This window comes from Globicephala melas, chromosome 19 (genome assembly GCF_963455315.2).
Source record: "Globicephala melas chromosome 19, mGloMel1.2, whole genome shotgun sequence".
NCBI classification, from domain to species: Eukaryota; Metazoa; Chordata; class Mammalia; order Artiodactyla; family Delphinidae; genus Globicephala; species Globicephala melas.
Window position 1 is genome coordinate 62,593,037 of NC_083332.1, and position 12,630 is coordinate 62,605,666.

The 12,630-nt window shown below is 63.0% G+C and overlaps 1 protein-coding gene across 4 annotated transcripts; it reads right to left on the reverse strand.

The window, feature by feature from the left end:
- Window positions 1–1,370: 1,370 nt before the first annotated feature.
- Window positions 1,371–12,615, reverse strand: VPS9D1 (VPS9 domain containing 1). Of its 4 annotated transcripts, none has more exons than XM_060289370.2 (15): window positions 12,197–12,377; window positions 11,126–11,201; window positions 9,640–9,732; window positions 9,023–9,185; window positions 7,627–7,738; window positions 7,490–7,552; window positions 7,058–7,110; window positions 6,867–6,954; window positions 6,672–6,757; window positions 5,752–6,260; window positions 4,547–4,676; window positions 4,151–4,359; window positions 3,796–3,880; window positions 2,432–2,536; window positions 1,371–2,145 (listed from the first exon to the last, which is right to left on the reverse strand). In XM_060289370.2, exons 1-15 carry the CDS (start codon window positions 12,278–12,280, stop codon window positions 2,052–2,054), a joined length of 1,950 nt encoding a protein of 649 aa, XP_060145353.1. In that variant the 5' UTR covers window positions 12,281–12,377; the 3' UTR covers window positions 1,371–2,051. The 4 variants fall into 4 exon arrangements, 3 of the variants coding, with proteins under 3 accessions (XP_060145353.1, XP_060145352.1, XP_030705253.2); XM_060289369.2 differs by lacking the exon at window positions 12,197–12,377 and adding an exon at window positions 12,482–12,615 and having other exon boundaries at window positions 1,373–2,145; window positions 9,640–9,729; XM_030849393.3 differs by lacking the exon at window positions 12,197–12,377 and adding an exon at window positions 12,482–12,615 and having other exon boundaries at window positions 1,375–2,145.
- Window positions 12,616–12,630: the final 15 nt, after the last annotated feature.

A 12,630-nucleotide genomic window follows, 5' to 3' on the forward strand; every position in this document is an offset into this window, starting at 1 on the left:
GTTAATACCTACCTTGGCCAGGACCGCAGCTCCCTGGACCACCGCCCAGCACACTGCGCGGCTGGGTCCAGTCTCCCAGGCAACACCCCTCTCCTCCTCATCCAGCTTTCTCATCTTCACCAGTTCAGCGCAAGGGAAGGTCTGTCTTGTAAGTGTTTTAATTTGCATTTCTTGATTTTAAAAATGACTTTAAACACCTCTTCTTATGCTGATGAGCTTTTTAAAGTTCTTCTGAAGACAGCCTGTTCACAGCCTTTGCTATTTTCCTGACGGGGGCTCCTGCCTTTTTCGTGTTGATCTGGAGGATTTTCTGTGTGAAGAATCCATCACTCACCGTCTTACGAAAGGCTGTAGGCTGGGAGAGGCTGAAGGACTGGCCCAGAGCCAGCAGCAGGAAGGCCGTCTGATCAGCGCCTCCAGAGAGCTCCCCAAAGCCAGCAGGAGCGCCCACGGTCAGGCTTCGCTCCATCGTCCACCTGCTCTATGAAAGGGGGCTTAAAATCCCATCCTTGAGACCGCCAAGGCCTGGAGCAGGGGGTCATCCTCCCCAGGCTTCATGGCTGGCTGGGCCTCGTGTCCAGGACTGGGGGGCTTCCTTTGGAGAGGGCAGGGACTCAGGGACTGAGAGCTTTGAGGGCAGGGCAGGGTGAGCAGGCGGGTGCCTGCCTGTCGTTCCTGGGGTGCTGGTGGGCAGGGGACCCCTGCCCACAAAGGCTCCCGAAAGAGGCAGCTGCCCCCGGAACTCGGGTTGGCCTTCCCTTGGGGTCACGTCCCCGGCCCCCTCTGGCCTCCGGAGTCAACGTGCTGGGCTCGAAGAGAGCTCTGCCACCGGGAGCTGGAGAAGGCGTTTCCCCTTCTGTGCCTCACTTTCCTCACGAGGTTCCCGCACAGCCTTGGGACACTGCGTGCACAGAACACACAGTCAGGTCCAGCTGGGCCTTCCCCAGGGACCCACACGCTGCTCCCACACCACTTTCTGCCATGGTGACAGATGCTGCCTGGGGCTGGGGCCGGGCCACCTGCATGTGTTCCCCACCTGGAGAGCAACATGACTCCTGGGAACCCTTCGGGAGGAGTGGTCCGGGCTCAGATCCTGCCCAGTGATGACCTCTGACCCTGCCAACCTGCTAGGCCCCCCAGAGTGTGTCCAGTGCTAGAAGGAGCAGCCCCACGGATCCCACTCCTGGGCAGAGGTCTGGGAGGTGGGCTGGGCTTGGCGATGGCCCCAGGGGCCTCTGGGACCCTCTGGCTCTGGCTGGTTGGCTGGGAGTGGCTGTGCTGCCCAGGCCTCCGCCCGGCCAGTGGGACGGGGAGCAGGTGAGCCGCGCTGACGGAGACACCAGTGACCTCTTTATTTCCAGCTGGGTCAGTGGTTGCCCAGGGGCCTGTAACAGTCAGGGTGGGCAGGTGGTGGGGCTCCTGGCAGGCGCCGACCCTTGGGTTCACACCGACCCTGAAGTGGCTGAGTGGGGGTGGGGATTCGCCAGCGGTCTCAGGATGTCCGTGCCCATTGCCAAGGGTGGGAGTGTGGCTCAGAGCTCCCACACGTGGGCAGGTGCCCTGGGGACACCTGGGTCTTCAGGACAGAGTGATCAGTGACCAATAAACAGCACAGTCTAAACCCACCTGGGCCCCAGGCCTCTTGTGGGGTGACAGGCTCTCTTCTCGACTCAGACAAGAACCTGGCTCAGGGAGCTCCGCGTGTCACGGGGGACGGGAAGGGAGAGAAGCAGACCTGCCCTCGGCCAGGCCCGCGGCCCCTCTGTCCTTGGGCTTGTGGGGCCTGCAGGGTGTCAGCGGACTGAGCCGTTGGAGTGTGCAGGCCCCAGGGGCGCCCGGTTTCCCTGCACGGGGCCTCTCACAGGTGGGGACAGGAAGGAGAAGGGCCCGGTTCCTGGGAGCTGACTCGGGTCAGCCCCATCCTATCCGGAGCAGAGGGGCCTCCTTGAGCCCTAGGGGCTGATGTCAGGCGGGGGCGAGAGCCCCACCTCGGCCAGCCCACCGCCCCATGCAGGTGCCTCTGGGCCAGTCCTTGGCCAGCCCGTCCTCTGCTACTTGCCCAGGGCCCGCCGGGGCAGCAGCTCCACGTAGCTCAGGGCGCTCTGCAGTGACGTCAGGCAGTAACCCTCCTCTCCGATCAGGTACCTGCACGGCGGTGGCACAAGCATCTGTCACTGGAAGGATGCAAGGAGACCCCGACGTTCTGGAAGGGGCACCTGCCCTTGCGGGGCAGAACCTGGATGCTGAGGGCCCACGGGCTGTCAGGGCGCTGGGCTGGGGGACGGCCCACTCCCCAGGCAGACGCTGCTCAGGGGATGGCCCCCTGGCTCCTCTGGGCAGTGTGCTGGGTGAGGGGCAGGGAGAGGGGCCGTGGGCCCCGTGCATGGGTGGGAGCACGAGCTCAGCCCCCACGCTGGCCCGAGGCTCCCACCTCTCGTGGATGAACTCCTCCAGGGCTGCACACTCCGACACCAGCTGGGGGAGGCCACTCCTCAGCGCCACAAAGGACAGGATGGGCAGCAGGTCGTCGGCGCCACTGTTGGGGAGACGCAGAGCCGGCCAGGAGGCTCCAGGGACCGGGGGCGCTGCTCAGTCCCCACAGCCCTGAAGCCTCCCAGCTAGGTCCCTGGAGCAGCTTTGGGCTTGCTGGATGCTGTCCCCGTGCCTCTCCTGCCCACCGGCCTCAGGGGGCTGGGGGTGGGCTTGGGTCAGCGTGACAAAAGACCACCTGGGATCGCTGAGGCCATCCTGAACGGGGACCCTGTGCCGCAGAGCCCAGGGCTGGACCAGGGAGGCCCCACAGTGAAGCTCTCCCGTGAGCTGGCCCGAGCCCGGGGACGGGAGGACGGAGAGGATAGCCCGTGTCCCAGGCAGCCTGCTCACTCCTGGGATCAGGGTCACTCACGTGCCACTCCAGGTACCCCAGACCCTACGCAAGAGGCACCTAAGTGAGGGAGGGAGGCCCTGAGGGATGCTCAAAACCCTGGCGAAGGGCCCACGGGCCAGTACTTTTGGCGAGGAGCACGGAAGCATACTGGTTTGAACCTGATGACCAACCAGGGACTCCTGCCCCCACCTCCCTGGGTGCCACACACCTGCAGGGACACACAGCGCCACCACCCCCCCCCCCCAGCTCCTTGGATGTCCTGAGGAGAGAGAGAGCGCTAGCGCGGGGTTGCAGCTGGGACTCGGAAATGCTTTCAGTTCTGGGGCCCTTTCACCCGCTGCAACTTTTTCGGAGACCAGGTGGTACAATAGTGATGGTGGCCGGTGAGAGCCAGGTGGGTCCCCCGGCCTGACCCCGCAGCCCACCCAGCTGGCTGCAAGGACAGGTGCTTTCAGGGCGACCCCGGTCTCTGGCACAGGGTGAGGGTCGCCAGCCCCAGGTGGGCGCCAGGGCCAGGGCAGGCTGCTGGCTACAGGCTGGTGCAGGTGAGATAAGGCAGAACCCAGGTGGGGAAGACCCCTGCCCACCTCAGGAGGCTGGGGCAGGGGCAGTGCAGGAACCCCAGGCTGGGGCTCAGCACAGGGGACGGGCTCTTCCCCAGGACAGGACCGGGGCGGCTTCCCCAAGCATGCACCTGAGGGGGGCACACGCCACCGGGTTAGCGAGGGGCCGGACCGCGTCGTCAGCAGGGCTGGAGCCCGGGGTCTTTGGTGGAAATGGGCCGCACTCTCCTCAAGGAGAAGCAGGGCCAGGCGCCGGGCGGGAACCCGAGGCGCCGGGGCCGGGGCCTCTGAAGGCAGCCCCTCCCGCCCAGTCCCCACCACAGGCCGTGGCCTCCTGGGACTCACATGGCGGCGATGCCCGGCTGGGGCGCAGCCTCGCGAGCCCGGGAGTAGTCCTCTGCGCAGGCACAGGTGACCCGCAGGGCCCGCACTGCGTCGCAGAAGCCAGGCTTCGGGTGAGGGGCTGGGGACCTCGTCCCGGTACGGCCCCGGGCGCCGCCCCACCCCCATCGCGTGCAGGGCTGGGCAGAGCCTGGACCACCACCACTCATGTCCCACGGGACACACACCCCCCGGACTGGAGAAGGGCCTGCCGCTGAGGGCTGAAGGCGCAGACTCCAGTCGCCCTCCGGGACCGGACTCGACCCTGTCTCATCTGACTCCCTTCTCCCTTCCCTCCAACCAAACCGTCCCCACTCACCAATGCACTCCAGCTTCTTCTGGGGGCAGCTCTCCAGGACCAGCAGCCCTAGCTCCTGGGCGGCAGCACAGTAGGGGTAGGCGCCGCCCGCCGTGGCCTCGGGGTCCCGGGGGAGGAGCTTGGTGGGGACGCCGACGGCCGCCGGGGGCGCGTTCCCGTACAGCTCCATGCTCCTGCTCAGGGCGGCCTCCCGCAGGCGGTGAACGCTCCTGGGGCAGAGAGGGGCCAGGCTCAGGGGCCCAGGGCCCCGCCCGGGAGGGGACAGGGGCGGCGCTGGGGAAAGCTGGCCACGCCCCGAGCCGTGGGAGGGTGCGCGTGGCACCGCCTGCACACGCGCAACACCTGAGGGGACCTGGGAGGAAGGCAGCTGAGGGACGCACACGCGGCGGGCCGCACCTGTACACGGCCAGCAGCAGGGGCCACAGCGGGGAGAAGAAGGGCTCCTCGATGCAGGCCAAGCAGCGGTCTTTGGAGGCGGCCGTGTTCAGGCCTTCAAAAGCCAGGAGGGTCAGCGAGAGCAGCCTGTCTGCCGGGAGCAGAGCCAGTACAGAGGCACTGTGGGGACAGCTGGGACCTCTAGCCCCGCTGGCAGCCCCTGGAGGCCTCTCCCACCCGCAGCCAACCTGGGGTGCCCAGGCAGGGTCCCCACCTGCCTGCCCCTCCCTGCCGCCCCAGAGCCAGCTTGGGATGGGCAGAGCCACAGGTAGCTTCCCGGCTCAGCAGGAGGGGCTCTGCCTGGCCCTGCCTCCCCCCACTTCTGAACGCTACGGCCCAGGTCGGTGCAGGGAGTCAGGGCCCTCATCCCTAGGGGGTCACAGGGTCATATGCAGCTCCGCCAGGGGGCCAAGGAGACAAGCCTAGAAGGGAGGGCCTAAGACAGCTTCTTTCTGAAAAGGGTCTGTACCCCAAACTGGGGCACCCAGAGGAACGTCAGAAGCATATCTGAAGACAAGAAATCTGAGGTCCAGGGAGATGAAGGAACCCGCCCCCCACCAGGGAGGAAGGGGTGCTCACCCAGAGTCTCCCAGACAACACAGGCCCCTGACTGCTGGGCCTCTCGCTGGTTCTCAGGAAACCCTCACAGCCTACCTCCTTGGAAGGGACGTGAAGTCCCCTGCCACCCTGGGCTCCTTACGGAACACACACTCGCTTCTCAAAATGGAAAAACCTAAGATGAGCCGCCACCAGGCCGCACAGACCTAGAGCCCTGGGTTTGGAAGGGTGGGGGTCGGACCTAATGGGGCAGCTAGGACCACCTGGCAGCCAGAGGCCCTGACGGCAGACCCTCCCCCAAACCCAAGACTGAAATGGACCCGGCTGTCCTCCCTATGTGGCCCCGTGAGGAGACAGCCAGGGATGGAGGGAGACCCTGGCCACTGCCAGCCCCAGCTGCTCTCTGGGGCAGGGTGTGTGCCTCTCTGCTGAACTGGACACGTGGCCCCAGGGGAGGGCTCTGCAGAGCAGGGCCGGCCTGGATGCCACCCACAGGAAGGCTCCGCTGGACCGGGCCCATCCCAGGCCTCTGACAAGCTTTCCGAGGACGTGGGCTTCGGACAGCGCAGTTCCCCCACCACCCACCCGGCCTGTGGCGCGGACCTCACCGATGGCGTCGTGTATGTCCTGCACGGTGCCCTTCAGCTGCTCCAGCAACGGCTCCTTCCTCACCCCTGGGGGCTGGGGCTCAGGCTGCCCCCCAGGGCCCCGGCCCCTCCTCTCAGGAGTAGCCAAGAACTGTTCCAGGTCCCCGAAGGAGCTGTCGTTGCCCGGCAGGTCGGATGAAGTGTCCGCCAGGGGTGAGGGAGGCCCCGTGGGGCTGCCGTCTGCCCCTCTGTCCGGGTTGCCGGGGTGGGGTGGGGGGATGGGGGCGCTGGCGGAGGCCCCGTCTGTGGGCCTTTGGGCTGGGCTGGGCTCGGGGGGGGAGGGCATGCAGTAGAGGCTCTGGGAGGGCCGGAGCCGCCGGCTTCCAGGAGCCAGCAGCCCGTCGGCATCGGGGGGCAGGGAACGGCAGCCCAGGGCCGAGGCAGCGCCCCTGCTCACGATGGGGTACAGCGCCCGGTACACGGCACACTGGAGCTTCTTCAGGAGCTGCGAGATGGGGTGGTCGGGGACGCTGTGAGTAGGGGGAGAGGCAGTGTGTGAAGGCAGCCCCGTCGGGCTGGGGCTGCAGTCCCCTCGCTGGGTGACCCGGGGGCTGAGAAGGCCCGCCAGCCCTGCGAGGCCCTTACCCGACCCCCACCCAACGGCCACGTGGCCCTGCCGTGAGGGATTTCAGAGAAGGGACGCGTGGACTAGTCCTCGCGGCTGAATGTTGCTGGTAAGGCCTGTCCCGCCCCTCCGAGAAGCCAGGAGGCCCGTGAAAGGCCGTCCGCGGACAGGAGGCCCCGGGGTCACAGGCGGGGCCTCCGAGAGCGCCAGCGTGGCCTGCTGCCCGCGCGGTCACCCCAGGCTGCCTCGCTCCTCTCTCCTTCATCCCTTCCTCCGCCATCAGCCTGCAGCCGGGGGAAGGGCCGACGTCCGGTACCTGAGCAGGTGGGAGACCAGGCTGGTCACCAGGGACAGGTCCCCTGGGCTCCTCTTGAGCTTGGCCTTCCAGCGCTTTGGCCAGTCCTGCAGGACAGGAGACCTTGGGGGAGAGCCCGCGGGAAGGCCCTCCCCAAGCCAAGGCCGCGCCCAGGGGCCCAGGCCTCCCTGCGGACTCCCCGCCCCGCGCACTCACGTGGTCTTGCTCGTACTCGAGGATGGCGGCGTAGAGGGCCCGCTGCTCCCGGTCCTCGGGGGTCAGGGCAACCTGGCTGCAGAACCTCCTGGGAGAAAGGACAGGTCTGGGGGCCTCAGGGCTGGACAGGCGGGCGCGGGAGTCCCCACCTGGCCCCCCCAGGAGTCCCGGGACCGAAGGCGGAGACGCACCTGTTGGCGGCCTCCTGGAGTCGCAGCCGGCGCTCCTCCATCTTCCTCTGCAGCTGGGGCGGCAGAGTCAAGGCCCTTCTAACGCGGCGTGCACGAACCCCCCGGCGTCCCAGCGCCCTGCCGGACACGGGGCCCGTTGGGATGGGTGGGAGGAGGGGCTGGGCCAGAGGACAGGCCCGCTCAGGGAGGGAAGGCAAGTCCTAGTCGACCTGAGGGGTGGAGAGGAGTCTGTGGGTGCTGGGAGGGGCAGGGTGGCCTGTGCAAAGGCCGGGAGGCGAGAGGAAGCGGGGCTGGGCGGGAACCACCCACTGAGGACAAGTGTCTCTGAAACTGGAGGAACTCTGTTTCCACACCTGAACCCTGGCATCTTTACTTCCCTGTCCCCTCCCTCAGCTGAAGCCTCTGCACACTAAGGATGGACAGAAAGGATACTGTCTTCTCCCGGGCTTTAGCGATCACCAGGTTCTCCATCATCTGCCGCTGCAGGGACAGGGTCTAGGACGGGAAGGATGGAATAAGGCCTACTGCCCCCACCGGCCTCACTCCAGACCCTCCTGGACTCCGCTCACCAGGGATGTCTTCTGCATGGCCTGGCTGGGGTCCAGACGGGCCATCCGGGCCTCATAGGCAGCCTTCAGCTTCTGATTCTGCAGGGAGGCCTCCTCCAGGGGTGTCAGCTCCCTGGAATGGTGACAAGCTGCTGTCCAGGCTCCAGGAAGCCCAGGAACGCTCTGGTCACCTGAGGTCCCTTCCTGGCCCCGCCCTGAGACCGGAAGGTGAGGAGGTGGTGATGGGGGCAGGCAGGAATGTAAAGGAGGGAGAAGGTCTGGGGTGGGCAGGAGACACCTGCCTCCCTGAAACATGGCCCTACTGCCTGGATTCCAGACCTTTATGCACACCAGTCACATGTGTTTATTAACAGCATGAAACTCTGTGAAGGCACCACGTGAGCCAAACAGCTAGATTAGTTTGCAACCCATGAAAGAGGGGTAGGGGTGGGGGGTGTTTCACAGCTACTTGGTAACAGCCACCAACAGCCCCCTCACCATCAAAACTTATGGTCCCACGTCTTCCTGCTTTCATGGGTGGGAGGAGGTAAGTCGTGGGGACACAAGACTATACTGAGATGGAAGTCTGGTGCCTGGCCCTGCCCCAGAACTGCACTTGGAGAGACAGGGTGTAGCTGTGGCTCAAGGCCTGGCAGCAGCAGCAGGAAGAGCCCATCCTCTTGCTTATCCTGCTGGGATTCTGGCATCTGTGTCTCAGTGTCTTTCACCAGTTCTAGAAAATTGCTTTCATCTCCTCAAGTAACGCTCCTCTCGCATTTTCTTTCTCATCTTTCTTTGGAATTCCAATGACCCCTTAGACCTTCCATGTCTTTTTGTGTGTGTGAGCCATGCAGGGTATCTTTTAACCTTTTATCCAATTCTCTAATTCTGTCTTCAGCTGGGTCTACTCTGCTGTTTTAAACTTGTCCCCTTCTTTTTGTGTTCATGTGTGTATGTTTACAGGAGGATATAATTTGTTGTCGTTTCTGATTAGTGTTTAAAAATAATTTCAGTATTTTTGTTTCTACTTGGTTCTTATTTGACCCCTATCATAAGTCAGATTTTATAGCTTCTTGTTCCCTGCAGGTATTTTCAAACTCGCTTTTTATTTCTCTAAATACAGAAAGCGTGTCTGTATCATCATCTGTGTCTCATAGCTGTCTGAAGACTTTGCAGGTCTGTTTCTGCTGCCTCTCACTTACAGTTTCTGGACTCTTTCTGTGCCTGGCTGTCTTTGACTACGCGCCACTCATTTTATGAGAGTTGAAGGTGCTTTGCTCCAGAGACAATTTGCATTTGTTTCTGCCACGCACCACGTATCTCCATTCTGGGATCCCTTCTGACTAAATCCACCATGGTTAGCTCACTTTGCCTCGAAACCCAGGCTTAGCCCGCCTTCTCTTCTGACCCATCTTACTTCTTAGAGCTTTGTGACTCTACAGCCTGAAGCTTCTGGAAGATCTCAGGCGGCAGAAATGGAGAGAGCTTCCCTCCCTCATCTGAGTACACTCGGCGGTGTCGGCTGGTAGGAGAGGGGACGGGGGCAACCACAGGCATGGCTGGCCTCAGGCATGTTTTCCCTGTAAGACATACGTAGCCAAGGGTCTGCACGGGGGCCTGACATTCCACAAAGGAGATGCAGACTTGGGACTTCCCTGGTGGCTCAGTGGTTAAGAATCCGCCTGCCAATGCAGGGGACACGGGTTTGAGCCCTGGTCCGGGAAGATCCCATGTGCTGTGGAGCAACTAAACCCATGTGCCACGACTACTGAGCCTGCGCTCTAAGGCCCGCGAGCCACAACTACTGAGCCCGTGCGCCTAGAGTCTGTGCTCCGCGACAAAGAGGAGCCACCGCAATGAGAAGTCCGCGCACTGCAACAAAGAGTAGCCCCCACCCACTGCAACTAGAGAAAGCATGTGCACAGCAATGAAGACCCAACGTGGCCAAAAAATTAATTAATTAATTAAAAAAAAAAAGAGATGCAGACTTGGGGGGTGGGGATGTCCTAAGAAAGCTTTCTGCCGGACACCCACCAAGTTTGGCAGCTGTCGACTGGGCCCTCTCCAGACACTGCTCAGCCAGCTTCAGCATCTTCGAGGTGTCAGGGGTCACAGTCTCCCCAGCTTCTGGGGAGCAAGCGACAAGAAGGGTGGTCACCATCACCTCTATCACTAGTCAGATTCTTGCTGGGATAGAAACAAAGGAGAGCCCACTTCCTCCTCATCTCTGACCATCTGCCCTGGGTTTACCTCCTGGCCCTGTGTGTGGCTGTCCTGTCCTCTCGCCTGGACCATCAGAGCCTTCTCTATAACTAACTGGGCCTTTTCTCCTCACTGGCGGCTTCACTTTAGTTACAGCCCCTCCTCCAGGTGGGCCCTGCAGTCAGCACGGCTGTTTCACAGAAACAGTTTCAAAACCCATCTCCCGCCCCCTGGCTGTGTCCAAGCTCACCCCTGGTGCAGCTAGAGGACTTCTGTTCTGCACTCCCTCTGGGAATCGCTCCTATCAGCAAACTCACGGTGTAGGAGCTGCCACCTGCCACTCTCCCCTGGACCCCACCAGACCTGATCCACCCCCGCTCCCGTGACGGCCAGACCCTCACCACACCCTCGTTCAGCCACGTTGCTCCCATTGCAGTGGCCCTCACCCACTCAGTCCTGCCCTTCTCTGAGGGCTCCCTGACCTCGCAGGTCTCTCCTCTAGGACGACCCCTCGCGGCTGCTCCCACCGTGCCCTCCTCCCAGTGCCCAGAGCTCTGCTGAGCTCCCTAGCTCCCCAGGGTGGAGACTCCCACCTCTCCCTGACTACTGTCGGGCTGCTGGACACCTCGAGCAGAATGTGCTCCTGACAGAGACCTCAATTCCTCCCTCATGTCTGCTCCTGCCACCTCCCGCACTGCCTCCTGTGCTCCCTGGCCCTCCCCCCCAACTCCGGGCAGCTCACTGTCCGCTTAGAATGTCTGGTGAGGCCCATCTTTAGAGGACATGCCTCAAGCCCTTCACTCCTTCCACCTCCAGGCAGTCCCACCACTGCTGTCCTCACTGTGGGAGCCTCCTGGAGGATCTGCTCCCATGCCGGCCGCTCCCCACAAAGCCTCCACGAGCTTCACCTCGTGCCAGAACAACCCCAGGCCCATCCCAAGGGCCGGCCGGCCCCAACTGCACCTTCCCCTCTCCAGCCTGCCGACCCTTCTTGTGTCCGGAACCCTCTCCCTCAGGGCCTTTGCAGCGCCCTCTGCTGGGATGCTGCCCCCAGCCCTCAACCATCGTGCAGCTCACTCGTCCCTGGACTGAGGTTCAGCGTCCAGTCTCTGGTCACGTCCCAGCCCATCTCCATCCCCTCAGTCACGGCAGCCGGCCCTTCCTGCTCCCTGCTGCGCTCGTGCTTACTGAGCGCTCAGCCGTCCACCTTCGACTAATGGCCCGGCAGGCAAGACACAGGACACCCCCAGGCCTGGGGCCCTGGGCCCCATCAAAGGCTGAGCTGCCCACGGTCTGCCCGGCCTGGGAGGAGCCGTACCTTTGGAGGCCTCCACTTCTTCTAGCAGCACCTGGGAGATGTAGTGGACGCTCCTCAGGTATTCCGTATATGCCTCCTGTGCCCAGGGAAGAGAAATGGCAGCGGTCAGGCCAGTAGAGGCGCATAGTTCCATCACGCCTGCTCGGTGCCCTTGTGGAAACACAGGAACAGTGGAGCCTGCTTATCTGTGAGATACACCTGCAGTGGCCGAGCCGCTTCACTGGTAACTGCTCTGCTGGGGCATGGAGAGCACCCCTCTTCTCTAGACTTGAAGCTGGCATCACTGCCTTTCTCTCCAGTACAGGAAGGAACGGAGGTTCTCTGTCAGTGGGCCAGGGTAAGGAGCCTTGGCAGGTGCTGCCATTTTCCACTCTATGCAACAAGTTCTCTGCCTGTGTAACTCAGGGGCCACTCACTCAGTGGCTTTAGAAAAATATTTCTTGGAAGGTGAATCAGGGAGTGTGTTGTAAATCTCAGAATGACTTTCTGACTCGGATTCTGGGAAATCCTTTCCCGAACCCCAGAGTAAGTATTCCCTGGGCACGCAGCAGTCTGACACTAGAATGTCAGTATTTTCAAAAGGGTGACCCTGCCATCCTGTTCAGGGCTCCCTGATAGAGCTCAGGACGTTTGGAACCATAGCATGGTGCTTTGCTTTTTGTTTGTTTTGCTGCATCCCAGTTCTCAAATTACCCACCTTTAAGTCTACACCTCAGATAAGGATAAAATGGGTTCCGGGAAGGATTTCTGACTCGTGGGGGCATTTGCTGCCCTAGGATCCCGACTTGGGGAAGGCAGCGGATGGAAGACCGGAATGCCTTTCGGAGGCACCCGCGGCCTCCTCCCCTCCTTGGGCGGCCTGGTGTGACTCAGCCGGCTTTTCCATGCGGTCGCCACCCTTAGGATTAACACCAGTTCTTGGAGACAAGCCACAGCCCTCCCCCGCCGGCATTTCCTTCCAAACAAGCGCTGAAGGCGACTGGAAAGCCGCAGCTAACCTCTTACGGATACCGTCCCCTTCGGAAATCTGACTAAAGCTACAGGGCCCGCCCCCAAACTAGACAAACGCACGGGATTGTCTGCCAGATACACTTTGGAGGGCTGCTTCACGGACCCTCCTGAGTCCCCTTCACAAATGAAAACACCTCTTCTCATATTCCCGACTTAACGAACAGACGGGAAAACTGAGGGCTGGAGCCCGCGGGAGCTGTCCAAGGTCACGGCCGAAGCCCGAGCCCGCGCCCCGGAGCCTTCGGAGAGGCCTGGAGGCGCCCACCCCGCAGCCCCGCCCTCGCCCACGCCCACCGGGCTGGCCGCGGGTCGGCTACCGCCCCCGCCTCGCCCCGCCCGCCTCACCCGGGGCCGGTTGCCGGTGTCCAGCTCGATGGCCCCGTTGGCCAGCTTCATGGCGCATTGAAGCGGTTTCACCGCGCCGTCCCCGACCGCAGCGGCCATGGCGCCGGCGGGGTAGGCCGTGGCGGCCGAGGGGCGGGGCGGGCGGCCCG